This window comes from Sitodiplosis mosellana, unplaced genomic scaffold, assembly GCF_009176505.1.
Source record: "Sitodiplosis mosellana isolate CC-2019 unplaced genomic scaffold, AAFC_SMos_1.0 Smas_scaffold_30, whole genome shotgun sequence".
NCBI lineage: Eukaryota > Metazoa > Arthropoda > Insecta > Diptera > Cecidomyiidae > Sitodiplosis > Sitodiplosis mosellana.
In genome coordinates, this window is record NW_022595272.1 from 2,743,263 (window position 1) to 2,769,989 (window position 26,727).

The window sequence follows — 26,727 nt, forward strand, 5'->3', positions numbered from 1 at the left end:
CTCCCAGAACTTGATGATTATTAAGATTCATCCGATAACGTTATTATTTGAATATAGTTGATATCCTGATAAAAAGTTGATAGCGTTATTAAGATTCCATCATAATAACGATATCGAACGATATTTTTAGTTTATTACGATATCTTGATTAAAAAAAATCGTGAGCACAGCTATAATTTTATTTCATGTTATCTTACCGGTAGTTTGCTGTTCCGGTACAAATGGTAAGTTTTCTATGGTGTCGCAATTCACCGAAACTATTTCAAGTTCAATTTCGTTTGATCTATTCGAATTTGGTTCATTGACGGCGACCAATATTTGCTTTTCATTGTCATAGAAAACACACTCGTTTGGTAAAATTCGGTCAATTTTTTCTATTGTTATTGTTTTGCTAATCTTTCTGTCGTCGGTCGTTTGATCAAACTCAACAATTTCTTCGGTGCTATGACTGCTGAGTCCAACCGTTTGTTCACGAAGTAAATGGTCATTCGACTCACATTTCTGTCGGAATATGAAAGCGGCACGTAATTCTTGCAAACACAACTCGCACACATTCCGCGGCAGTTCAACGACGTGCTCATTAGCATCGATTACATCCAAATCACAACGCACATTCGTACACATAAAAATTAAATCGGAATAGGTAAAGTGCTGTTCAAATGTGAATGATTCTATACCTCCGACACGATCAAACAAACTTGACATAGATTCACTTTCATTCAAGCAACACCGACATATTCGTTCTAGAAATACTGTATTCATTTTGAAATTTGCGATTATTTTACAAAAACAGTCGATCTCTAATTTTAAGCTAATAAAAAAAATGAGAGAGAGAGATTTGATAAGATGTTCACAATGTAAACAATAGACGCGATGGATTAGAAGAGAGAAACAAATTACTTGACAGCTCCGTAAAACGTCAAACGAACATCTGTTTCGGGGTGCGTTCCTATACATTGCAAGCAGGAAGTGTCAGTTTAATTGTGTTCGACAAGCTTAGACATTTGCCGCAAATTATTGTTAACACTGACAATGTACTAGCGATAAAAAAAGACGCAAAAGACACTCGACGGTTCACGACGGTTCAAAAAGACAGTCAGTTTTGCATTGGGCCAACGAAGAAAATAATTTTGTAACGTAAAAGGTTTATTAATGTCAAAGCGAACAGAAGATAAGACACAAAACAAGCTATATCATTGGATTTTTGTGGTACGATTCAATCAAAGCCTCTCTGCTGTCAACAAGTTGGAGGTAAATCGACTTCATTCATGGGAATTATTTATGGGAATTATTCCGAGTTAAATATGTTTTCTATCTTATCTCCAAATATCCAGATACGATCATCACCGTTCAAACAATTGCATTTGTTCCATGATGGATCAACAGAATGTCATAGCTGCTGAAAATCCACAACAAAACGTTGAGCAGGACCAAAATCAATTGGCCGTGGATAATCCAATTCCACCAAACGTTGAATCTCCACCATCGGTTTTCAAATTAGATGCGGATTGCTGGGATGAGGTGTTTGATTTGCTGTCAACTGAAGAGGTGCATTCATTTGGTCAAACATGTAAAACCTTTCAATGTGTCACCGGCAAATATTTCCAATGGAAATATCCAGCATTTTCCATATGGTGTTACATTGATGGTTCTGTGGCAGATAACATTCCGGATTTTATTCAATTCGCACAGACCATTGAATTGGATAGTTACGATGTGTTGGACGAGCACTTTGTGTCTGATTGCAAAGCACTAAAGCATGCGCGTTTGGTAAATTCTAGCCTAACTCAACAATCTATTGAGCTGCTGAAACCGGTTCTACCGAATCTGGCAACATTTGATATCAACGATTGCGTTGTCGATGGTGATATTTATGCAAATGTCCTAAAACATTGTGTGCAATTGAAGAGTCTCAAAATTCATGATGACTTTCATGAAGAATGTTTATCGCAAAAATATCCGGTACTCGAGCAGATACACATAACTACAAACAAACCCTTTGCAAACGATGAATTGAATGGATTTTTCAAATCAAATCCAACAGTGCGCCATCTCATAACCGACGCAGATTCAATTTGGGTTAATCGACGCTCCATGCTTGAATCCAATGCCAAGTTGGATGATTTAACCATTGAAAATATAACGGATATGAATGAAGGATTCTACGCTACTTTGAATGATCTGCACCAACGCCGTTTTTACAAACGATTGCATGTCAACGCATACCAAAGCCTATCGGAAGACCAAATAGCTGCATTGAGCGGTCTTGTTACCCTGTACGTTGGAGATGATGTTAAGCTACCACCGTTGACTACACTGAAGGAACTTGGTTTGAATGTCAACTTGAGCAAATTATGCAGTGAAGGATTTAATGTGCACGAAATTCCAAGTCTTTGCATTAATTTAGAACGATTGGTCATTAATAAGACATCTGTTCGTGATATTTGGCCGTTTATTCGTTATTCACGGAATTTGACAGAGATCGACGTCATACACTTCGAAGAAAATTCACTTGATATATCTGCACTGAATAATGTACGGAAAAAACTGGAGGGAGCTCGAAAAGTGATAATCTACGTCAAGGAAGAGGTTTATTTGACGACCAGGTGGGAATCGAAGGGACTTAATTTCAATTTGATCGAAATACAACGTCATGATTCGCATACATCAAAACAAGCACACGGCTTAAGATACAAGCTCAACTATTGATAGTCTCTCTCATCATTTCCTGATTGATTTTCAAAAAAAATTAATTAAATACTAGCTGTAAGCAAAAAGCAAAATTGAAGCTGTAAATTAGGAAAAAATGATAAAAATCCGATTGAGTTTCAGTTAATTTGATTAAAGTTGTATTCTTTATTTCATTTCTTTTGATTTTTTTGATTTGAATAATAATTGATACAATTTCATTTAAGAATCTACACAAAATACTTGTTTTTAATCTAATCTAATGCGTCTGATGCTTACAATATTTGCGTTTACATTTGATTGTTAGCTGTCAATGCGTTTAAGGATAGAGTTTTGCTATTTGAGTTTGAATGAGATTTTTTTTCCAAAAGAATAATCCGAAATCCACTTTTTTCATAATGATTTAATTGAGATGGGTTTTTCTTCATGATTTTTCGATGAAACATTGCAAATTGGAATGTAGAAGTTGGCTTGATTTTGAATCGAATTTCGTGTTTCTAACATTAAACTTGGGTATTTTTTTTGCTTTGCTTATTCTGTTCAGTTTTCACTGTGTTTTAGCTATTGTGTGGTTATTTGGTTTGGATTCTAATTGTATATTTTTGGCCGGTGCTGTCAACGAATATATGTTTGCAAAATTGTTTATTGATAGTTTTCAAACTAAATGGGGTGCACTCTTAAATAGCTACATTTGAGGTGAGAACAAAATGTTTTCTTTTTTTTTGTTTGTTTGTCATTAATGATAAATAATGTTCATTTTTACTACGGACTTAACTCGTAACTCGACTACTCCACAATCGTAAGTGCTATTTTCTAGAATTCACTCGATATTTGCTCTACAATCTAATTTGATTATGTATTTTTTGTTGTTGTTGTTTTTTGGAACTGAAGCGATTCACAAATCTAAAAGTGACAACATAAAGATCGATAAAAAAGCACAAGAAAAGGAATCAAAAATGTTGTTCGTTTTGTTACAAAGATTAACACTTTGGAAGGTATTTTTTTTAGTTGGTTTTGCGCTGTGGACTCAATAAAAGCAGGACATTTTTTTTCTGTCAAAAGAAACAAATCAAGCAATCAAAAATGTACCAATTTGCTTGCAGCGCGAACAGAAACAATAGTCGTTGCGCTCAAGAAACTCATTGAAACACTCCCATTTTCGACTAGAATATTTTATATTTGTGTTATCCACTATACAACTCTAAGGTTTAAACTAAGTTTTCAACATGCCTAAAATTGGATGTTTGAAAGACTAAAATTTCCCAAGAATGGTCTCCCTCTCTCTAGCACATAGGGATAGATGGAGAGAGACACCATTCCTTAGATTTCATGCATTTGCATTACAATTTTTTCTTAAAATTGGTTTTGTCTTTAAACAAAATTCAAAATCGTCATCATTTTCCTTTTTGTTTTGAAAGATGAAACGTGGAGATGTTCAGCTGATTTTTTTTTTTCAGAAAAAGCTTTATTGCTTTGGTAATATGCTGTATTTACTAATAAAATTTTCAAACATTATTTGTTTCATTGTTTCTCTAAGTAATGAATACGCTAAGTTCTAAGTAGACTACGATAAGATGATGATACAGTTGTCTGTTATGTTTTAAATATTTGGAAAAGGCATTTTTTTCATTATTCGCGTGATGCGAACGGATTTTTGTTTATCATCCATTCAAAAGTATTGTTGTGTGCAAAAGATTGTGCGAACAACTCAAGAAAGACTATTGAAAAATCGGAAAAAAATCGTTCAAGGCAGGTGTCGGTGCAATTGTTTCTTTTTAATTCTAAAGGCTCATCGCAAAAACAGTTTGTTTTTGTTTTTTAGAGACTATTACTAATTTAAGTAAGATATAAATATAATTATCGTCTATTTTTCTACTGAATTAATGATGGCAACTCGGATTTTGAGCGGTTTAAACTGTTTGTTTGTTTGTTTGTTTTCTTTTTCTGGGGGCAATTCGTCATGGAATATTCGTTGTACGAAAATTATGGTATTGCCAAAACTGAAAACCATTGCCTCCATAGAAAATCGTTGCCACAGCGTGTGATCAAATCATGCAACTTCATCTTGCGTGTGTGTGTGAATGCCATTTTGCACTACGACTCATGACATCAGCCATTCATTATATTCATATTCCACGAGATAAACACTTATTCGAAATTTCCTCTTTCTCTCTCGGTGCGTCTTCCTTTTCGGAAATTTACACGAGATAAACGCCTAATTTTGACTCTTGCTGCTGCTTTGCACTACATGAACTTTTAAGAATGTACAATCGAAATGACCTTTTTCGATGTCACACATATTTAGCTGTGCACACACCGAACTCATTATATTGAAACCGAAACGAATTGAGACCAGATTGCGTTTTTTTTTCTTCATTGAATAGATAAATATACATGTACCGTGAATCGACAAAATGGGACGAAAGAAATGTAAAATGAAAGGGGAAAAAATTATATGGTGTTTGTATATGCGCGACGACAATCGACACAACAGTTGTTTGACAGGTTTTTGTCTGGTTGCTTTTTGCTATCTTAACGATTTACGATAGGCTACTATTATATGATTTGTGTTCATCATTTTCGTTTTCAACCCCTTATTCTTCTATCAATTGAAATGAGACGAAAACAAAAGCAAAAAATGTTACACACATTTCGTCTTAAAAAACATCTTCTATTGATGGGATGCTCTTTTCGTGGTTAGCTCGTTTCGATGCAAAAAAGCCATTCAATAATTATATCGTTGTATTTTCATGTTGACTTTATTCTCTAAAAAATTGTTGTTGCTTGGATTATGTTTTGTTTCAAATTATTTTATATATGTCTTTTGCTTATGCTCTAATGCGCCAACTACGGAACATTTGTAAGCCACTGCATTGTAAAGGCCACACAATTTTAAATTGTCATATTTTGTTTTTTTTTTTCATCAAATTGGTTTTCAGACACATTCATTGTTCATTTTTCTTTAAATTTTTGTCAGCTGTTTGTTCCGTTATTTAAAAGCCATCATCTTAAAAACTTAACTAAGTGTCTGTGATAACAGTACCATTTTCGTTCGAAATCAATTTCAATCTAAAATCTAAAATTGTTTAATAGTTTTCTTCAAAATCAAATGGAATAAATTAGAAAAAAAATTTAAAACATTTCAAGTTTATGATTTAAAAAAAAAAAACAAATCTTGTAAAATTTAGGCATCTTCATTTCGTTTAAATTATGGCGTTTTACATAATCTTCTTAAAAATATTTACATGCTGGAGAAGAAACGTAAACGAGAACATGCATCAAAATGTTGAGAGTTAATCTCCATTATTGTGTCCACTCATCAGAAAATCTAACATCGAACCCTACTTATTTTGCTACGGTGATATAATTTAAATGTTTGTTTCGTCTAATGAACATGTTTATTCAAGACACATTTGTAAATGTTTTCCATTACTTGGTAAAAGGCGCTTCAATTCAAATTGTCAAGGCACATATCGGTTAAAATTGTTTAAAAAATTTTCAATGTAAAATTTAATAAACTCGATATGTGGTGGTTTGGTTATAGGCGTATCCGTAACTTTTGGTTTTATTCTTTTTCTTTGTGAAATTCCATTGATTTTCAGTTTCGTATATGTTTTTGTGTTTTTTTTTTTTTGGAAAAAATTCTAAGACTGTTTCAATATGTATTTGGTATTTATTATTCTTTTCTTGCTACATGTCGTTTCCCTACACTCGTTTCGATGAACGACTAGAAATATGCAAAAAATCTGTGAAAATTGAATGTGTTCTTCTTTCTTGGTTTTGAATCAAAAATTTACTTTTCGACTCCGAGCAATTTGGCTGCTTCGTCGGCTGATGACAAGAGGACTTTGTTTAGGATGCTTGAATCGCTGATGCCCAATAGATTTCCAATCAATTCAGATGTTTCTTCGCTGTCAAGGCCACCTTCTGTTGATCCGGTGGCTCGTCGGTTGTCTCCATCGTCGCGCTCTCCCAATGCTCTGTTCATTAGGAATTTCTTTGCAATTAATTCGGAAAGATTTTGCGTTTTCAATAGAGCGTCGGCAAGTGATGCCATTTTTTCGGGTGCAATTTTTGGCATGGGTGGTGGTGTGCTTGACAGTTGCTGTTCGTCATCCGATAAATCGGATGCACTGTGATGATGATTCGAATTCAAACTGTTGGCATGTTTCTTCTGATGACGCAGCATGCTGTGCTTTAGTGTGAATTTGCGCATGCAAATGCCGCATTCTGTTTAAGTAAAAAGAATGAAAGAAAATGGGTTAGTTCAAAAACTCGACTGTTCTTAATTAGTTCTTGGCTTCTTCTTAGATGATTAATTATAGACGTTTATAAAAAAAATACTTACGGAATGGACGTTCACCCGAATGAGTGCGCATATGACGACGCAAATCTTCCGTTGACCAAAAACGGCGCACACAGAATGCACAAATCACTTTGCGATTTGCATAATCTGGATATTTGCCACGGCCACCATTTTCATTTTGCTCTTTCTCATCTTCGGCTGAAACGGCTTGAATTTCCTGCACATCGTCTTCGGGCTCAATGGCACCTTTTGCCAATAACAATGCAAACTCTTGCGAATGATACACTTTGATGTGGTCCAAACACGAGAAGCGATCTCCAAACGATCCATCGCACAAGTGACACTTGAATGGTAAATCGCTGTTGGATCCGGCCGAAATGTCGTTCTTCAATGGTGGAATGTTCAATTGAATTTGTGGCAAAATCGGCTGAGTCGGAATGATTGACTTTGCTGGTGGTGGCGGTGGCGATGGCGAACGTACTGGCTTCGTTATTGGATCGGGAATGTCTTCAATGGGAACGTACAATGAAACGGCCGAATCAACGTCACCGTGTTTACGAAGCAAATGACGATCGCAGTTACTCTTGGTGGTGAAGAGCAACGGACATTGTGAACACTTGAATGGCTTTTGCCCGGTGTGAGTGAGAATGTGACGACGCAATGAGCTCGACCAAGGGAACATGCGTTGACAGTATGGGCACGAAACACGATTCGGAGCCAAACTGTAGGCCGATTTCTTCTTTCCTTCCGCTGGATTCGGGTTTGGATCTTCAGTGCCCGAATTATTGCCTTCAGATGTGCTTCCCGAAGCAACTAAACCCTCTTCATCGCTGTGTTCATTCGATTGACAGTCGGCATTGAAGTATTTACCCAAACCAACCGAATTGGTTGCATTGTCGACGAGTGTTGAAACCGAAACCAGATCGTTTTCGTCTTTCGATGATTTGCGTGAGCGATTTTCATAGCTTTCCTTCGAAGCTTTCGAACGGATATCCATTTTTTCGGTGGTATGTGATTCTGCGTTAATTGCCTCGAGCAAAATATTCTTTGCGATTTTCTTTGCCACTGCATTGTTGTCGATCGGTGAAAGTGAACGTTTGATATTCTTGTGCGATAAATCTCTTGGCTCAGAATCATCGTCTTCATCGATGAATAGTTTCGGTTCATCCATGTCATCCTTGTAATTTTCAGCGTCTTCATCATTTTCGTCTTGTTCTTCCATCGAATCGAAGCTTTTGTTGGATCGGCTCTTGAGCTGTTGAGCAAGGATTGCGAATTTCACCTGATCCGAAATGGCGTTGAATGCATTTTTGTTTTCCATCAAACTTGAGCTAGACAAATCTTGATTTTGCATCGACGAGGTCGGTGTGAGACTGGTGTTGCTGCTACGGCGTATAAAATTATGGCCGCTACGTTGACGCTGAGCCCAAAATTGTGGATGCTGTTGCTTGATATGACGTTCCATGTTCGATCGCAATGTGAACCGGGCTGAGCAATGATCGCAGGCGAATGGTCGTTCAGTGCGATAGCGACGTTGTTTTTGCTTTGGCATGAGAACACCATTTTTGATGACCATTTTAACGGGGCCCGGGCTTGAGATGCGCGGCATCGGTTGTGGCCTTTGTGGCATTTGAACTCCTCTGGAAGAGCGTGGTGTTTGCGGAGTGAGTGGCAATTGAACGGCTGGTGGCGTTGCATTTCGTTGTGGCGGTGATTCCTGTTTCAAAGCTTCCTGTAGCAGAGTCGATGTGGGGAAATTGGCTTGCGGCATATTTGGCGGCGTTGGAAAGATTGGATTGATGAACATGCCGTTCGGGTACATGTTGTTGGTTGGCGTTGAGAGCACATCGTTTTTCATGAGATTTTTCAATTCGTTGAAATTTGGCGTCGGCAATTGGGCCAACAGTTGATTTTGCAAAAAAAATGGATGCAAAGGAAGTCCAGTCGTTGGGAACACTAGATTACGATACAACTGTGACAACTGGAAATAATGAGCTGGATCAATTTGTGGCAATGCTTCGCTGAGAAGTTTCTGTTGGGCCAGAAACAATTGCTGATTTTTCTCAAACAATGACATATCGGGTGCTGACAACAGATCGCTGGCATTCTTTTTGCTCAAATCCAATACGTCCATCGACAGATCCATTGGCTTTGTGTCGGTCAATTTGATCGGTTTCGTTTCATTTTCACTCAAATCGGTGACTTGATTCTTGTACTGGGTCAATTGATCGATGCTCTTGACTTGGATCTTTGCCACCTTTTCAGCACTTGAATTGGGCGAATCCTTGATGAGCGAAACTGGTGTTGAGCGATCTTTAGGCGGTAATTCATCTTCTTCGAATGACATATTAAAGATTTGCATCTTCTTCACCGGATCATCGCAACTCGAATCTTCTGACGGATGGTAGATAATTGCACGTTTGACCTCATCGCGTGTGCTCTTTCCATGTCGATTGCGTAAATGTCGTTCGCAGTTGGCTTTGGTGGTGAATGCATAATTGCAAATGGCACATTCATATGGGCGATCACCGTTGTGTGTGCGCATGTGACGTATTAAAGCGGCTTTGTCATGAATCGAATACGGACACATGTTGCAACGGAATACTGCATTCGGTCCCGCACCAGCTGCCGTCAAGTGAATGCGATTGTGACCTTTGAGTGCGCGTAAATTCGGAAATACCGCAGTGCATAGCTTGCACGGGAATTCGCCACGCAATTTCATTTTGCGGAATTCAGCGGTGAAAGCATCTTGTTGTTCTTCTTCTTCGCGCGAATAGAGTTGTTCATTTGATGATGCCATCGAGGACATCGGTTGATCGAGTTGACGCAACAGTTCACTGCCCGCTGAGCTAACGTTAATCATCGATTGAATGTCAGCCAAATCTTTGTATTCACCATTCGCCGCTTTTGTGTACCAATCATCTTTGGAAATGCGTGATTTTTTGTGCTCAATCACATCCGTATCGGAATTGTAGCCGGACTGGAATGAATCGTTCAAATCGTCATGTTTGTTCTTCAAATCCAAGTGAGCGAAGAAATCGTCACGTCGACGGTTGTCAGCCTCATCAGATGTCTCGGACAAAGCTCGTTTGCGTAGCGAAACGGATTGCTTCAAATCGCCACATTTCAATGCATGAATTTCAACGGCACTTGAGCATGGAAAAGCGCGATAGCATCGTGGACATTCATATTTTTGATTAGTGACCGGAGTGCGAATGCTCTTCTCACATGCAACCTTTGCAATCAGCGGGAATTTTTCACTCGAAAAATCAACGAATGTGAGATCCTTGAAGCCTTGCGTAATGTGCGGTGGTTTATTGTTGACCGTGCATTTGTGTGCATTGAGCGCTTTGTAACTCTTGAACACGATCTCACAGCAACGGCACTTGGCCTGAATGCTTGGATGCTCCGTATCGACATGATTTTCTAAGCTAATCATCGTTAAAAAATCATTACGCACACAAACCGGGCAACAGAATCGTTGAGGCTGAACATTGCTATTAACATTAATCGAATTGTTATTGATTAAATTGTTATTATTGATGGTTTTTAGACGTCGTTTCATGCCAATCGATGAATAACTGTCATCATGATTCTTTCGTTTGCCATCTGTACCAGAGCCACTGGCATTTGAATCCGTCGATCCATCGCTCTCGTATGTTTCACCGGTGCGTCGATGGCTCGATTTTGGTTCGGTTGAATTGGGGTCGTTGCTGCTGTTGCTACTGTTGCTCGTTACTGCGGAAGCTGCACCTTTGTTTGTCAAACCATCTCGGTGTTTGTGCGTGCGCATATGACGATGCATATTGCCATTCGTTGTAAATGTCACGTGGCAATATTTGCACGTGAATGGCCGTTCGCCTGTGTGCACCAAAACATGCCGATCAAGAGAGGATGCCGATGATACAACCTAATGTTTAACGAAATAAACAACGAAAAAAAAAAACGAAACAAAATATTAAAAACATGAATTTAACATTAATTCCGTACGCCGATGGATGGAATGAAGAGGGAGAAAAATCATAGCGGAACCAAATTATCCATAAAAAAAACTATTAAATGCACACAGGAAAATGTTGTCGTTAGGCAATCTTCTCTTTTTACTGAGAAAAGTACACAAACGACAACACACGAAGATTGCATGAACAGAAAAAAAGCAACAACAAAAAAACAGAAAAATAAACAGTGAAGTGAACAAGAGATGTGTGTCGCCTGTGCAGACAGAGCGCGCACACACATACTCGTATGCACATCAAACGGGAGCCAATATTAAATATCAATATGACGAATGACGATCATGCGTTTTAAATCATCAATTTACTTTACCTTAAAGCAGATCTGACATGTATAATTATGACTTCCATCCGAATTATTGTGGCCGCGTATGTGTTCGGTGAAGTCATGCTGTGTGGCTGAGCAAACGCCGCAGATCGGGCAACTGTACTGTGTCGATTTGGTATTTTCGTTGCTGCCATCGCTGTTCTCATTGCTTCCAATGCGTTGTGACCGTTTTGAATGGTTGTTTGTTTTACAATTATTGTTATTGGTGCTCTTATTATTATTATTGTTGTTGTTGTTGTTATTGTTATTCGATACACGTTCATTATTGTTTGCAGCGAATCGAAAACTTTTTCGCAATGAAATCATGCTGTTTTCCAATTGGCGTAGATTCTCTCGTCGCACAATTGCATTCGATGTATCGTTATTTGTTTCATTTTCCTCAATATCGGCATCATTACACTCCGTTTCACTGTGGCCTCGGCTCTTTCGCCGATCATGCGATGTGCGCCGTGTTTCACGTTCCGATGACGGTTCACTCTTTTTCGCCGATGCTGTTTCGATGCTCGACGATCTGGTCATTGTTTTATTGCTATCAGTTGGAACCTCAATCTTATCATCAGTTTCCATTGTGTCCGCTGACGATGATTCAGATGCCGTCGAAAGTCGTTGCTTGTTCATCACGTATCTGCAATAAAAATCGAATCGAACGAGAAAAGAAAAAAAAAATTCAATAAAATGTTGATTTCGAATTGTAGGAACCAATAGAGAAAAGAAAATATGTGGCAAAATGACTTTTAATTACTCCCAAGTATTTAATCGTAGTTTTCTTGCAATTTTTTTTCTCCTTTTCGTCACCACGTCAACCAAATAGGCTTGTGCATTTGTCTCTAGTTTTATTTTCTGCTGCTTTTCAAGCGAACATTTAATCGTTTTGCGTTCAATAATAATTAGGTATCAAATGATAAATATCATTGAGAGCTTGTAAATCGATACGAAATCGAAATCTCAGTGATAACTCAATCGAGAAACAATCACAAATGCACACGTTTCGCCGTCTCTCTCTCTCTCTCTCTCTCTCTCTCTCTCTCTTTCTCTATATCCCGCTATGTTCGATTTGTCAATGCGATAAGAGCAAGTAAATATCTCTCGAAAAAATCAATTGATTCATCATTTTCAGCAACATCATCTACACTTCGTGTGACTTGTGCGCGAGCTATTCAAACCGAAAACAACAACAAATGTCAATTAAGAAGGAATACACACAGGCACACTTAGCGATTGAGCTAAGCGACAAAAATGCGATGAAATGATAGTGTGTTTTGTCTTGGTTATATTGATGTCGTGAAACGTTAAGTTTGATTGTTTCATTTCGTGTTTTTTCCACAGAATTGCAAAATCGTGCGGCTTTGCGCGCTTACACATATATTATTTTATTTAGATTATTGACAACGAATTGAGTTTTTCTGTTGAATATTTGTCATTTTTGTTGGGTGCAATGTCTTCAGCAAAAATTATAATTAAAAACAATCGAATGTTTTTTATTGAAGCAAATCCGTCGTTATTGTTTGCTTCGTGTGATTTTTCTTCTTTTTTTTCTACTTGTCTTTTGCACTTAACCGTAATTTTTTTTTGGAATAAAACGAAGATTTCTCGTTCAAATTTCGTAATGATTGGTAATAAAATGCATTGGTCAGCATCGTTTCCACATGAATTCGGGCTGAATATGTTTTTCGTATCAAATTCACAACGGACGAATCGATGTGAATGGCATTCGAATCGAAATATCAAGGAGGGCTTCAATTAATGCGCCTACTCGAAACAAAAACGAAACAAAATGAAAAGAAAAGAGCGTAAATGATATAGAAAATCTTCAATGAGCACGAAAACTAATCATTCACAGTAAATCTCAAATTACGTCGATCGAAGACGCGCTTGGAATACCTGAATGTCAGTTATTTTTTTTATCATTTCCGTTGGATTCGATTCCGTCGCATCAGATGCGTGTATTGGATACGAATGACCGCATACAAATGAACACAAAGTGCCGTTTTGTTTTCTCCCTGTCCTACACATTATGCATTTTTTTCTCGTCCATTTCCAACGCGTATCTTTCTCTCTCTCTCTCACTCACTGTCTCTCGCTTCATTTGACGACACAATACCATAAACGAGATATGTACGTACGGTTTAGCGTATCTAAAGCCACCAATCACAAGTCGAATGTACATTCGTTTTCTCTCTAAGTAAATGATACACACGCGTCTCATTTGGAGACCGTAATACACGAAAATCAATAATTAAGATGCCATAGAAATAGAAAATCCGATTTAGCATTCAAGTGACACTTTGGGTTGTTGTTGTTTCTCTCTAAAGTTGTTTTGTGTTTCAGTTGCTTTTTTTCGTTTCGAAGTTTTGATGTATCCATTTCATTTACATCTAAATGTTTATGTGTATGTGGCATGAGCGATTGGTGCTGATGGGCAGTTTATTGCACATAAAAGAAAGAGAAGAAAAAAACTCTTGGTGTGTTTCGTGTGTGTGTTTCGTGAGCGCGGAGCAACGAAGAAGAAAAACGGGAGAAAATGGAGAAACAAGTAGCCAAGACACTCAATACATACTTTTCTCGCCCCAAATTGCCCAAAAGTCGAATTAATGCTGCTTCATGTACTCCGAATAAAGCGAAAAATAAAACAAAACACCATTTCAATCTTTTGGCTGGGATTGGGGAACTTTATGACTTTCAAAATGATTCGTTTCGTTTTTCTTCTTTCCGTTTTCGCAACGCTTCTGGCAGGTTTCTCATTAAAATTTCGGTGACTCGGGCGCAAGTCGTTTTCATTCGACACACAAGCAATTTTTGCATAATGATTCTTTTCTAGGAATTTTTCCATTAGACGCAATGTCTGTGAATCATCAAGGTAAATATTTCATTATCCGAACCGAGTCGAAACGGGACGATAGAGACTGAACGAAAAGAAAGGCAAAGCATAAGAGAGCAGAGCAAAATCATTTGTTATCGCTTGGAAAAAATCGAAGCGAAACCAACAAACCAAGCCGCAACAATGGCAACAACAAAACTACGCGGAAAAAAAAATATATATCCGATGGTGGAATCACAAGAGAGACAGAGCAGATAGGAAGAAACGAAAGAAAAAAAGAAGCAGCAAGCGAATGAACAGCAACAACGAAGAGAAAATAAAAATCGAAGATACAATTTGTGTGTCGTCGTATTGGCGATGTTCTGTGCTCGAAATGCTCATCGAATGTGCGACTTTGGGTGTGGCACACACAATCGGCGGAGTGATGGCGATATAGAGAAAAATCTCTCTCACACTCGGACGAAGTTTTATGGAAGTAACAAACAGCACAAGGCTCCGTTGTTCCTCTGGTTGTTATTTCGTGTGTGCACGATTTTTCTACCTTAAACGCGAACGCGTTCTCGTCACTCTGTATACTACACTTTTTTTTCACCCATGCTCTGCATGCTTTCTCTCTCACTCAGCTCTGCTCCATGTGTACATATATACATAATGCATTCCTCACCGTTTTTCGTTTTGGCTCAGCGCGAGTCCTCGTGTACACGCGCGCGCGCTCTCTCTCTCTCTCTCTCTCTCTCTCGTGTACCTTCATTTTCATTTTCGTTTTTCTCCCCTTTTATTACTTGATTTTATATTCTCTCGTGTGCTTTTTTTTATCTATATTCAGAATAATAATATCCAGTTTCATCTACGTTTTGAAATAAAATCTACTCACTCACACTCATAAGCACACACCTACACCCGCACGCTCAGTGCGCTGAATTATAAAAAAAGGCGAAAGGCATGAAAACGAGAACCAAACGGATGGAAATAGTGAGCGAGAGAAACAGAAACACCGCAATCCGAAGCGAAAAAATGTGAATATACATGTACAAACACAACGGTAGAAAAATTGCTTTCTTCACGAAATTTCACATCTGCACAATATGCTGGAAACATTAAATGAATGCCGTGTTTTCCCGTTCGTTTGGTCGTTCATGCCAACCATTTTTTTTTTCATTCTGTTCATTCTGCGCCCTCCTTCCACTCTTTTTTTTTCTGTCGTCCCCGTGATATTCACATCGTCATCATGGCTTAGATTATGTTGTGTACCTACACATTGAATTATTTATATTTGTCTTTTGGGTTGTGTTATTTTTTTTTTCTCGGAGGACTTGACATCCAACGTGAAGCGCGATGGAAGTTGGAAAGAAAAATAACAAATATGTACAGTTGTGCACTTTTCTCGCCATCACTCGCTCTCACTCACTCTATATACATGTACATTTTATTTGGTTTATGTATATATTTATACATTTTTACATTGAACTGTTGCCAGGCAACCGCACATAGCAAAACAAATCCATTACGGGTGGACGAGATAGGGAGAAAATGATTGTGAAATTCCATTTTCTCATTATTCCGCATTTTGTTCGTTTTTTTTTCGGTGGTTTTCCATCTACAGCGCCAACAACGCAAACAGCATAATTGAGAAAATGGGTGACGAACGGTGGTGGTGATGCGATCATGTGAATTGAGTTTTGCAGCAAAGGTATATAAGAGACAATGCCAACAGCGGGAGAAACCGAAACGAACGAATGAAATGAAAAGGAAAGAGAGACGAGAGAGAGAGAGAAAAAAAACACAACACAACGCAAATCCAAAGCGTAGCAAGCAAATCGTAAGAAAATTGTTACAATCCATCGAAATATGAATGTTTGTGCGGCAAACGTGTGCACCTTATATAAATGCTGTCCAGTACACACGGCATAATTGTTTGTGGTTGAATCACTCACCAAATCGAATTATGAGCTCTGCATACACTGAATCGGCACTTTTGTTTTTTACTGTTAACTTGTTTCTCTTGCTCATGGTGGTATGTATGTATCTGTGTGTAGTTGCGCGCATTTTTTTTTCCTTGTTCGGGTATGCATAAGTGTAATGAAATCAAAAGCATCAAATTATACTTTGGTTGCCGATGATCGACACTTTTGTTTCGTTCAAATATTGTTTCAACATTGTGTTTTTTTTTTCGTTGTTGCTGCTGTTGTTGTTATACATGGAGTATTTCTTGTGTGCATTTGCTTCCAAGTTTTTTTTCTCTTCTGTTCATTCGTTCGTTTTCTTTTACTTGTCGTCTTTCGCAACTTTGGTATATTATAACCATATTAAATTCGTATTCATTTCGAATTTTGCTGAACAAGTGAGTTTCATCAATTTCTTACAAAACCTCCATCGTGTGCTGGATGGACACACATACATTCATAAAAACGAGCCAAAAAATTTGATTTATGCATGAACAATGACGAAAACAAAACCAGAACGAATCGTCCACAAAACGGGAAACAATAAAGAAAACAAAAAGTGTAGATGAACAATTTCTGGGCCATTACAATCAATGACTAAGTAGTGAATCGAAATCAAAAGCTTGAATTCAAATGAATCTGATGGTTGAATTCCAGAAAAAAATTTTTTTTTTGGGGTTTTCCACATAAAAATGCATGAATTTGGTTTGAGATTTGATTTTGCTTGCAAATCACGAAATCAATGTGTGCAAAAAACAATGCAAATTGCGAAGAACAAACATAAAAATGCCAGTCAAAAAACAAAATGAAGGCTAAAATCCCCGAAAAAAGGCAGAAGAAAACATCGATGAAACGAGAGAATTAGAATACAACAACAGTTTGCGCAGAACTGCTCTCATTGTATATGGGCGAAGCAGAGATACAACGGTCTTCAGGTGCGATACATATATATGAAGTGTGCTGGGCGAGCACAGGACCCAAGTATGCTTATAACAACCAGAGAGATACGTGCTCTGAACGAAAAAGGAACAAGCAAACACAACAGTCGTACGGGTGCAATATGTACATGCACAGAACAGAGCAGAGCACAGCTCACGAAAGCAGAGAGAAAAGGCAGCTTCAAAATGGAGACAACCGAAAGAGACAACTATCTGAATCTGCGTTTTGTGGGTGGTTACCGAACGTAACATTCGTGTTGTATTCACACGTTCGCGCGCTCTCCGTTCATCGTTGCAGTGCTGCTGCTGCTGCTGCTGTTCAGCTGTCGCTCTTGCTCGCTGTATTCTCTCTACATTATCTGCAACTACGCAGCACACCGTGCATATGCTTGTGTGTTGGTGTCAATGCCACGACAATGTACAACAACAACAGCAGCAACGAAAACTGCCACACAGTCGTTTGAGCATTTCTGTTTTGTGCTTTTCATCTCTCTTCTCGGCAGCTGAACGATGATTTGAATAGTCATTGGATTCCTACTCAAATCTTATTTGAGCGCATAACATCGTCTGATTGGTCCATTCAAGCGTGGGATTTGACGATTCTATAGAAATGCTTCGAAGCCAAGAGAGATGGGAAATGCGTTAGTTTGTGTTTGCGCACATTTCATAGGCTGACGAGATGTTGCACGAATACGATTGGCCTTTCGAACCATTTGTCGATTTCGGGGATTTCGTCTTTAAATAGAATCGTCATCACGAGTTTTTGAAGCGCGTTGTTTCTATCGAAACATTTCCGTTGACATGAAAATTCAATGTGAACTTTGGCGGCCAAATGTAGAGAATACCTATTCTTTATCTTTATTTTTAGATATTGGTTTTTGCGTCACACGAAGTGATTTGTGTTATTCTTGACTCATCTTGTGATCGATTTGAAGATAAAATATGAGCCGCATTTTCCATCAATACACGGAAACCAAAAAACATCGAACGCGCGCAGATAAATCGAAACACACGATTCTTATCAATTTTTCCATTAATTGTGTAAATACTCTTTACTTATCTCAAACGAAATGAACGATGATAGGAATTGAAAAAAAAGCACGGGCAAGCTGCGCGCCATGGAAAAAAAAAGAATAAATAAATAGATTTACAACTAATACCCGCCTGATACCCAACCAATAATTTGATAAGAGAGCAGCAAATTGTTCGCTAAGAGAGTGAGAAAATGACGGACAAAATCCCCTCTGTGTTATGTGATGTGAGGGCACTTGGTGATCACGAACGAGAGCTTGTCGTTTTGAGTTCAGCGAATCGATTGATAACACTGAGTCAACTTATTTACACTGCGATAGATCAATTTCCCCTTGAAGTTCATCATGTGTCACCGTCAAAACGGATCAATTTGACAAAGTTTCGTCATCGAAAAGGTTGCATTGAAGGCAAATAATGACAAAGCCGTTTCGGAGAGCCTACATCATCGAGGCATCAAGCTTTTTTTTCTCTTTCAAAGTTATACAATGTAATTTTGTTTCAGTGCAGCAGAAATTTAATCTGTCTGTTAGGACCTGCATACATTGGAAGCAATTAATGAAAGAGGTTTCATTAATGCTGTTCCGGTGATTTGGTTTGCGCGGCATTTGTTTGTCCATTTTTATAGCTCTTCTCTTTATATTTTTTTTTATCGTTGTATTTGTTTCCATATGGGAATGGATGGAAAGGCATCAACGAAAAAAAACAACGAAATTCCCTTGGCAGAAATTTTTCGTTGAAAAAAATAGCGAAATGTTTGTGTGGATGGGGCGGCCATGACGCAAATGTGAATCACTCGATCTACCTCTTTGACTCGGTTGTACACATATATTAGCTTTATCCATGCGAAGCCAGATATATCTTCTCTGCTGGTGAGCATTTCGGTCGAAAAATGGAGAAAGGAGAGAGAGACAGGGAGACTAAGAGAGAGAGAGCGAGAGCGTGGAACAGAGAAAAAAAGGCTTCGGACCAATGAAGTATGTAACACACAGTAGGAGTACATTATATATTCATTATATTCGGTTATATGTTCTCATTTGTGTGCTTAAGATGCTTATTTTTGGCGCGCAGACGCATCAACTAATCGAAGAAGAAGAAAAAAAAAACATAAAAGGGAAAAAATACGCCAGCACACAGACACACACTCAGTCTCACTCTCTCGCCGCATTAACGATTTTTATTTCGTTCTTCTCATTTGGCTATAATTCCTTCTGGCTGCTCTATTGTTACAAACCGAAAAGATCGAGACGAAGAACTATCCTAATGTATTATATCTGCACAATAATAATATTCCTCTGGCATGTGCACTGGCTTGTGACGACCATGCACACACTTATTTACATGCATTTTATATTCGCTCACCTCGATAACTTTATAGACGATGGAAGAAAAAAAAAGAAGTAAAACGAACGAGGAATACGGAGGAGAGTAGTGAAGGAAAAAAACGACACGAAACGATAATAATAATAATAATGAAACATTGAAACAATACGTGAATGCGAGCCAAACCGAACATATTGGATGGTGAGAAGTGCACAAATGGACAAGACAAGGCAAACAAAGAAATTAAAAGAGAGAAAAAAATGAAGAAATGACGATGAAAAAAAAAAAACGTAGCGAGCCCGCGCACTCACAATTGAGAGATGTGTGCAAGGAACCAGGACGAAATTCATTTCATTCGGAACAAACAACAGACGAACCAACAGAAAATGAGGTAGAATTTAAACGTACAGAAGTGTAGATAAAAAAAAAGACACATGGATCTCAGATCATCATTTGCGTGATCTCTGTCGCTCATTTGACATACACACAGTGAGACAAATGGAATGGCTAAGAGGCTGAATAATGAAAATGTAGAAAATAAAAACGCCAAATTAAGAAGGAAACGATGGAGGAGGGAAAAAAAAGCAACACACGGATGAATTTAATGAAAAAAAAGAAACATTTTTTTTTTGGAATTTCTATTGTTGATGATTAGTGTGAGTGATGACTCACGAGAAATGAAAACGACAACAGTACTTATGAATTCATTTGGCTGTGTGGTGCATTCGTGCGATGAATTGCACGTTGTCTCGATTGCAGGCGCGCGATATTCATATCCACATATTCGTTGTGTGTACAATGTACGTATTGAACGGTTAAAAGGATAAAGCAAACCATTTGATTCGACCAAACAGATATTGAAAATGCACGAAAACATCGAGTGTGCATATGCATATCGAGCGAGTACATTAACACACTAGATAGAATCACTACAATATTGTGAGTATGATGACAACGGGCACAAATGGGAAATGTGACGCGCGCGCGCAACTCAACTCTCCCGCTCAAATGTCCTGTGCACGCACAGATATAGACAGATGACTACAAACGAAATGTGCATTACATACTGAAATGCTTGTCTTCGTCTCTCACACACGAAATGAAAAAAAAAATGGGAGAGAAAGAGAGCGAGGAGGAAAAAAAAACCAAACACATAACATTTTAACGTTGGGCTACAGTTTTTGTTGTTGTTATTGTTTTATTACACCTGCTAGGCATCTTGTGCACAATACATTGCTGTTACACGCAATCGTATGTTCGTTCACTCTCAATCGTTCGATAGCATATCCCGTGCTCAAACATTGTTTGTACACCTCCACACACACTCATCAATGTTTCATACTCAATTTACCGTTGTGGTTGTTATTGTTTTTCCGCCCGTTTGTGCCTCTGCTGCTGCTGCTGCTGCTGCTGCTGCTGCTGCGGCTGTGGCTGTTCGCATTTGCTGCATTAGTGCACGGAACCTGATTATGACCGAATGGGAAACCCTTGACTTGTCTTTAAATTACATGTATCTCTCTTTCTCTTGGCCACATCAAATTGTGTGTGCATTAGTTTTCATTTGGGTTGTTGTGTGCCTGTTGTGTGTGTGTTTTTATTTTGCTTTCTTGCTCACACTGTCGCTCTCCCTGCATATTATTCTCTATGCCATGGACTATGATGATTGTGCACACAATTCAATCCACGATGCGAGGCGAGTACCTTTTTGGCGTATTAAATCGTCAAACACTTTAAGCGCGTATTGTATGGTGGTTGAGCTGTGCCCATTAGTTTGTTTACCTCTATTTAGAGGCACGAAATGGATAGACAAAATATTACAATAACAACAACAACAACAACAAAAAATGCTACACACATTCACCTTTTGATACATTATTTTTCGCCTGGTTATTTTCCTCAGATGGTAAATGTATGTGTCATTTCTTTTCGACGGTGAGTTTTGTGTTATTTTTTTGTTTTTTATTTCTTTTTTTTTTTTCTCGTATCCATTGTGGCCGTGCTCACACATGTGCGCCGACTGAAATGTTAGGTTTCAACACTTTGTGATACGTAAATAATATGGAAAAAAACGGCGAACAGAAGAAGAGGATAAAAAAGAGACACTGAAACAACGGCCTATGTGTAGCAAGCACTCAGCGATCTGAACTGAAGCATTGCAGAGGTGAATAAAAAAAAAAACATCTGTCGGTTTTTGGTTGCACTCGGAAGGAAATTAATTAAATGAGTAAAAATTGATCTTTTCTTTCGCTTTCGCTCAGGTTATTTAATCGAACGGTTTTAACAGAACATTATCTCCCCGGTTGCTCTCGATTTTTGTGCTACGTGTGTTGTGTATATTTGTGTTGTTTTTTTTTCTGTTCATTTTCGTTGTTGCTTCGTCGTCATCGTCATCGTCGTGCTGTTGCTGCCGTTTCCGATACATTTACTTTTATCCTGGATGGACGTCATCGGATCGTTCAGCGTTTGATTTTAAGGCTTTAAATAAACCGAGTGTATCTTGCATGTGCCGGACGCCAGAAATACGAGCAAGAGTTACACGGAAATAGAGTATATTGATCGGTTCGTTGGTTTCATTTGCTATCTCTCACTCTTGCTCTGAGCTCATTTTTCACATATTCTTCCCTCTGCTCGGGCGAACGGTGTGCCACCGCTGCCGCAGCAGCGGCATATAGGTGTAGTAGTCAGAAGTACACAATTCATTTTCAGCTGAACTATGGCAACGAAACACCATTCGGAACAGAATGATTGTGGTGGCGAATGTGCGTAGTTTGCTATATGGCTGGACCCACGCACAGGATTAAAAACGAAACAGAACGAAAGAAAGGCAACTAGTAACTTGTATGGTAACGACCGAAGGAGCGCTTTTTTGTTGTTGTTGTCGTCCATTCGGATATCGTTTACATGGACACGGGCATGCACACCGGAGCAAAAGGAAATTACAGAAGAGAAAAGCCGGAGAAAGAGCATGGAAAATGTGTAGCACGTACCAAAAAAAAGGCGAATAAAACTTTATTCTTCTAGTTTTTTACGGAAATACTGGTCAACAACCCGCGCACCATCGCGTCAATTTCATGTGTGGCTGCGTGTTTTCAGTATTTTTCGTCTCTTTCGCTCTCTCTCTCTCTCTCTCCCTCTCTATTCCTCTCTATTCCTTCTCTCATGTTTCATTTTTTTTCTGTTACTTTATCGGGTTTTTGTCCGTTTGCGTTCAAGTGGATGATGATGGTGCTGCTGGTACTAATGTCATTGACTAAATGGATAGCGACAAACAAACGAATAGATTTGCATTTTAATTACGATTAGACGAACTTATTCCATTATTTCGATTGATGACTCTTTTTTGCCCGAGAACTGAATTCATAAGAAATTGAGTGTGAAATTGTGGGTCGAAAATTTAAAAAAAAAACACCTTGTGCACAGCAAAACCAAATGCTTAAAATGAGAACTTTCAACAGTTTCATCTTATTATTATAATGCGAGATGTGAATAAAATGGAATCAGTTTTATTTAAAAGACGAAAAAAAAAAACGAAGATTTAACACATCATCTCTTTTGTCTTCTTTTTTCGTTCATTGACTAGCCAAATGCCGAAATATTCCTCCATCAGACGCAATAAAAAAAACGACGCGAGAACAGACGTTTTGTTGTTTTTTTTTTTTCTTCTTTTCAATTCGTTCGCAAGACATATGTATTAATCAAGCCTGAAACAATGTTCAGAAATTATCTCTTCTTTCGTTACTGCGGCTGCGGCTGCTGCTGCTGCTGCTGCTGCGGCTGTGGTGATCTTTTATTGTTATTACGTTTATTCTTTGTTTTTTGTTGTGTGTTTTTTCACTCTTTTTCTCTCTCTCGCATGTAAACACCGACACACGTGCCAAATGTACATCGGAAGCTGTTATGAGGCAGCTGCAATGTTCGGTGGAGAAGAGAGAAGACGTAAAATGTGTGCACCGTGAAGAGCGAGAGAATAACGCGCGATCGAACATCACAAGGTAAAAAAGATAAAAAAAAAATTAAATAAAAATTGAATGGTAACGAGAAGAATTTCAAGCTGACTTTTTTCCACAGAGTGCTGCAGTTGATGCGGCTGTTATGCATACAAATTGATGAAAATGTGAACATCTTTCGAGTCAAGCGCGTTTTTTTTTCTCTCCTCTTTCTCTCTGTCTCCTCACTTTAATCGTTTTCCTAAATTATAGCGATTCTCGATTCTTTGTTCTCTCACTCACGTGCGCGCGCGCGCACTCTCTCATCTGCTTGCATTTGGTTTTCATTTTGATCGGTCATCGGACACAGTGAAATGTGTACAAATGGCATACACACATCAAAATGCGGCACGATCAACGAAATCGAACGGAGAAAATTTGCATTTCCATTGTATTGGACTAAGCGTTGACAATTTACAAACCGCCAAAATTAATTATTAATATTTGAAGAGTGTGTTGTGTGGTGTTGCATATGCCCTTAGCATTTGCGAATCAATGAAGCTATTAACTGATTCCATAAATATAAAATCAATAAATCGCTTTATTCTTCTTTCGTTCGGTTGTTCGTTTGTCCCGTGCCTCGGCCGGGGCTCGCTTATTTTCAGATGAAGTTTTGCGAATTAATTTAAATTATGCATAAACTTGCGACAAATACAGAAATATAGGGAGAGAAAACACAAATGGAAAGCACAAATGGAGCGGTTGGAAAAAAATGCGCATAACTTGTGTGAATTCGCGTGAAATTGGTGTTAGTGTTTGTGAGCGTGTATCGAATTGGTAGTGTTGTGAAAATTAGAATATTTCTTTGTTTCTCGTATTGATTTAGCTACTCATCATGGAAGAGGGTAGAGAAGCACCCACGACGCAATATCATCATCAAAACCGATGGATAGCAAGCAAGAGGCGGTGGAAAGACGTGGGAGTTTGGATTCATTGGAGAAATTTATCAGCGCAAAATTGCTGGTGTATGTGTGTGTGTGTATACTTGGAAAAAAGGTAAAATGGAATGTGCCTTGTGCCAAAAAAAAAAAACGGTTGTGCTGTTGAGAAATCAGAACACAGCACGCTGATGGCGTCTCTGTGATGGATGATTCGTAGCGCGGATGGGTGGTGCTTTTATCTTATATAACCAGTACGGTATAGATGTACTTTGGTGCCGTTATTATTTTGCGTTGTATATGAAATGGGGAATCCCCCGAGAGAGCGAGTGAAAGAGCGTAGGATAGTCATAGGTTTCTTTTTCGTTGTCGTCGTCGTCGTCGTCAATATTCCATTTTGTGCACCGAATGATATAGGAAAAACGGTGCGACAAGAAAATGGAAACTCACGGACTCGCTCTCTAGAAAATCTATAATATCTGCGCCTCTCACCAACACAGGCAGGTAGGCGAGCGAGTTTCAGCCACCATCACACACTGTACACACATATTTTGCCATTTTATACGCAATTCACTCAACATATTTCGACTATGTTCGGGGTTGAGCTTCTTCTCTCGTTGTTTGCCATGTTGCTCTGTTCACAATCCGCGGCGTTCCTTTTTCCGAGCTCATTTTCGAGGCGCGAACGCGAAAACGCGAGCATCAATAACATCTTGTGATGTACAACAACACCAAGCTATATATATATATGTAAAATATAATGTAAAAAAAACAGCACATAGAATGCCAAAGCCTCTCACATACACACCGAATCTCCAATAGGGAACAATTGGCTCTACATAAATAAGGACATGCGCTATGCGCAAAAATTTTTAGTTCATGGTACAAAAGCCAAATGATGAAACGACGAAATGGCACACTGAACGGTGAAAGAATAGAGGAAAAAAAATCTAGTGATAGCCTTCTCCGCATACACCAACCGAGGATAAATGATTGCCAATGTACGCGCACTAACTCGCACTTCAATTCTCTTTTTCTCTACTTTTTCATTGCTCTCTAACAATTGGCTGGAAAAAAAAAATTGTGCAAAATCATCCGACGAAAAAAGAACTGCTATTAAACGCAAGAAAATTACTATCAAAATCCCTAGTGTAATTAATTGAATGAGTTTTAGTTAGGTTGTGTTTTTTCCTTCTCAATAATTGAAAAAGCTTTTTTTCTTTCGATACACAACAAAAACGTATTTTAATTGAAACTCACCGAAAAAACCAAAAGTCGAATTTCGCCAAACAGTTCAAATTTTTTCCGCTTATTTCCTCGATCCCAAACACATATTCAGCACCTCCAACAATTTATTTTTTTTTTTTATATTTAATTTGAAACTTGAGTTTACTGTTTAAATTTATCAATTCAAAACACTGAACTTTTAAAGTTTTTTTTCTCTTTTAATTCTAATTTTTCTACCAAAATTGATCACTTCCATCAGATTAAGGCATCCAGTTGAACGTTAATTATTTGCTCTTAAATTTTCATTTCTTAAAACATTGTTATTGCTAGCGTTTTTTTTTCTTTCGAGTTGACAAATTTAAGTAACTTATTATTTTTTTGCGTTTTGCACAATTTTACCAATTTTTATTCAGATGAAAAGTCTTTGTTGATTGATTCTTTTTATTTCGCGATGACAAAAATCGTTCTGGTTCAGAACGAAAAAAGAATCCAAAAACCGATAAAATAACAGGGAGAGAGAAAAAAAATGCACAAAAAATCCGACAAAAAATAAAAACGTAATAATTTAAATGGACAAATTTTCGGGAAAATCTCCGTTAAATGTCGAAATGATCAACATTTATTCTCGAACGAAATTTAAAAAAAAAAATAATAATTTCAAATTGAACAAACAGCTTTCGATTTGAAAGTATCGTAGAGTTGAAATTCTAGTGGATAACAGAAGAAAAAAAAAGATTTCTATATATATTTTTATTTGGTTTGGAAAATGATAAAAAAGATGTGTTTCTCCTGCAAAGGTCTTCGGAGATGTGAGGTGTATGAGCAGAATAGTGAGGCTTCTATCTGACGTCGTTTCATGTATTCACCGTAGCTATCGGAGTAGTTTTGTGTCTTCGTCGGTGTATGTGTATGTGTTACGCGCAAACGGTGAGACAAATATCGGTTCGCAGCATATCGGCCCCGATTGCCGATGTGTGTATCCGTCTGATTTGTGTCTTTCTTTCTCTCTCTCCGGTCTGTTGTGTGCTGTGCCAAGCTGCTGGCTGCCTCTCGTGTCCGTACGATTTGGCCGACGTTTCGATTCGGTTTCTCTCCTTCTCGCTCTGTCTCTCATTCGTTCGCCTCTCTCGCTCGGTGTGTGTATATCGGTTTACCTTTTGCGTTGCTTTCGTGTATGCGTTTTGCTCTCTGTGCTCTGCTCCCGACGAGTTGCTGCGATGTGTGTCTTTGGCTCTCGCTATAATGCTCAT

General features: G+C 38.2%; 3 protein-coding genes across 5 annotated transcripts in view; 1 reads left to right on the forward strand and 2 right to left on the reverse strand.

Moving 5' to 3' along the window:
• LOC129569004 (zinc finger protein 25-like) overlaps positions 1-926 on the reverse strand; it is a 3,585-nt gene extending 2,659 nt beyond the window's left edge. The window contains exon 1 of the mRNA XM_055447374.1: positions 198-926. Coding sequence (XP_055303349.1) covers positions 198-762 — 565 coding nt within the window. The 5' untranslated portion in view covers positions 763-926. The remainder of the gene's footprint in view (positions 1-197) is intronic.
• On the forward strand, positions 656-2,928 carry LOC129569005 (uncharacterized). Of its 2 annotated transcripts, none has more exons than XM_055447376.1 (2): positions 656-1,251; positions 1,335-2,928. In XM_055447376.1, exon 2 carries the CDS (start codon positions 1,372-1,374, stop codon positions 2,707-2,709), a length of 1,338 nt encoding a protein of 445 aa, XP_055303351.1. In that variant the 5' UTR covers positions 656-1,251; positions 1,335-1,371; the 3' UTR covers positions 2,710-2,928. The 2 variants fall into 2 exon arrangements, with proteins under 2 accessions (XP_055303351.1, XP_055303350.1); XM_055447375.1 differs by having other exon boundaries at positions 986-1,209.
• Positions 2,929-5,087: 2,159 nt separating this feature from the next.
• On the reverse strand, positions 5,088-26,505 carry LOC129569001 (ras-responsive element-binding protein 1). Of its 2 annotated transcripts, none has more exons than XM_055447358.1 (4): positions 25,511-26,505; positions 11,321-11,960; positions 7,037-10,904; positions 5,088-6,918 (listed from the first exon to the last, which is right to left on the reverse strand). In XM_055447358.1, the coding sequence occupies exons 2-4, from the start codon at positions 11,951-11,953 to the stop codon at positions 6,482-6,484; spliced, it is 4,938 nt and encodes a 1,645-aa protein (XP_055303333.1). In that variant the 5' UTR covers positions 11,954-11,960; positions 25,511-26,505; the 3' UTR covers positions 5,088-6,481. The 2 variants fall into 2 exon arrangements, with proteins under 2 accessions (XP_055303333.1, XP_055303334.1); XM_055447359.1 differs by lacking the exon at positions 25,511-26,505 and adding an exon at positions 12,078-21,558.
• Between the last annotated feature and the right edge of the window lie 222 nt (positions 26,506-26,727).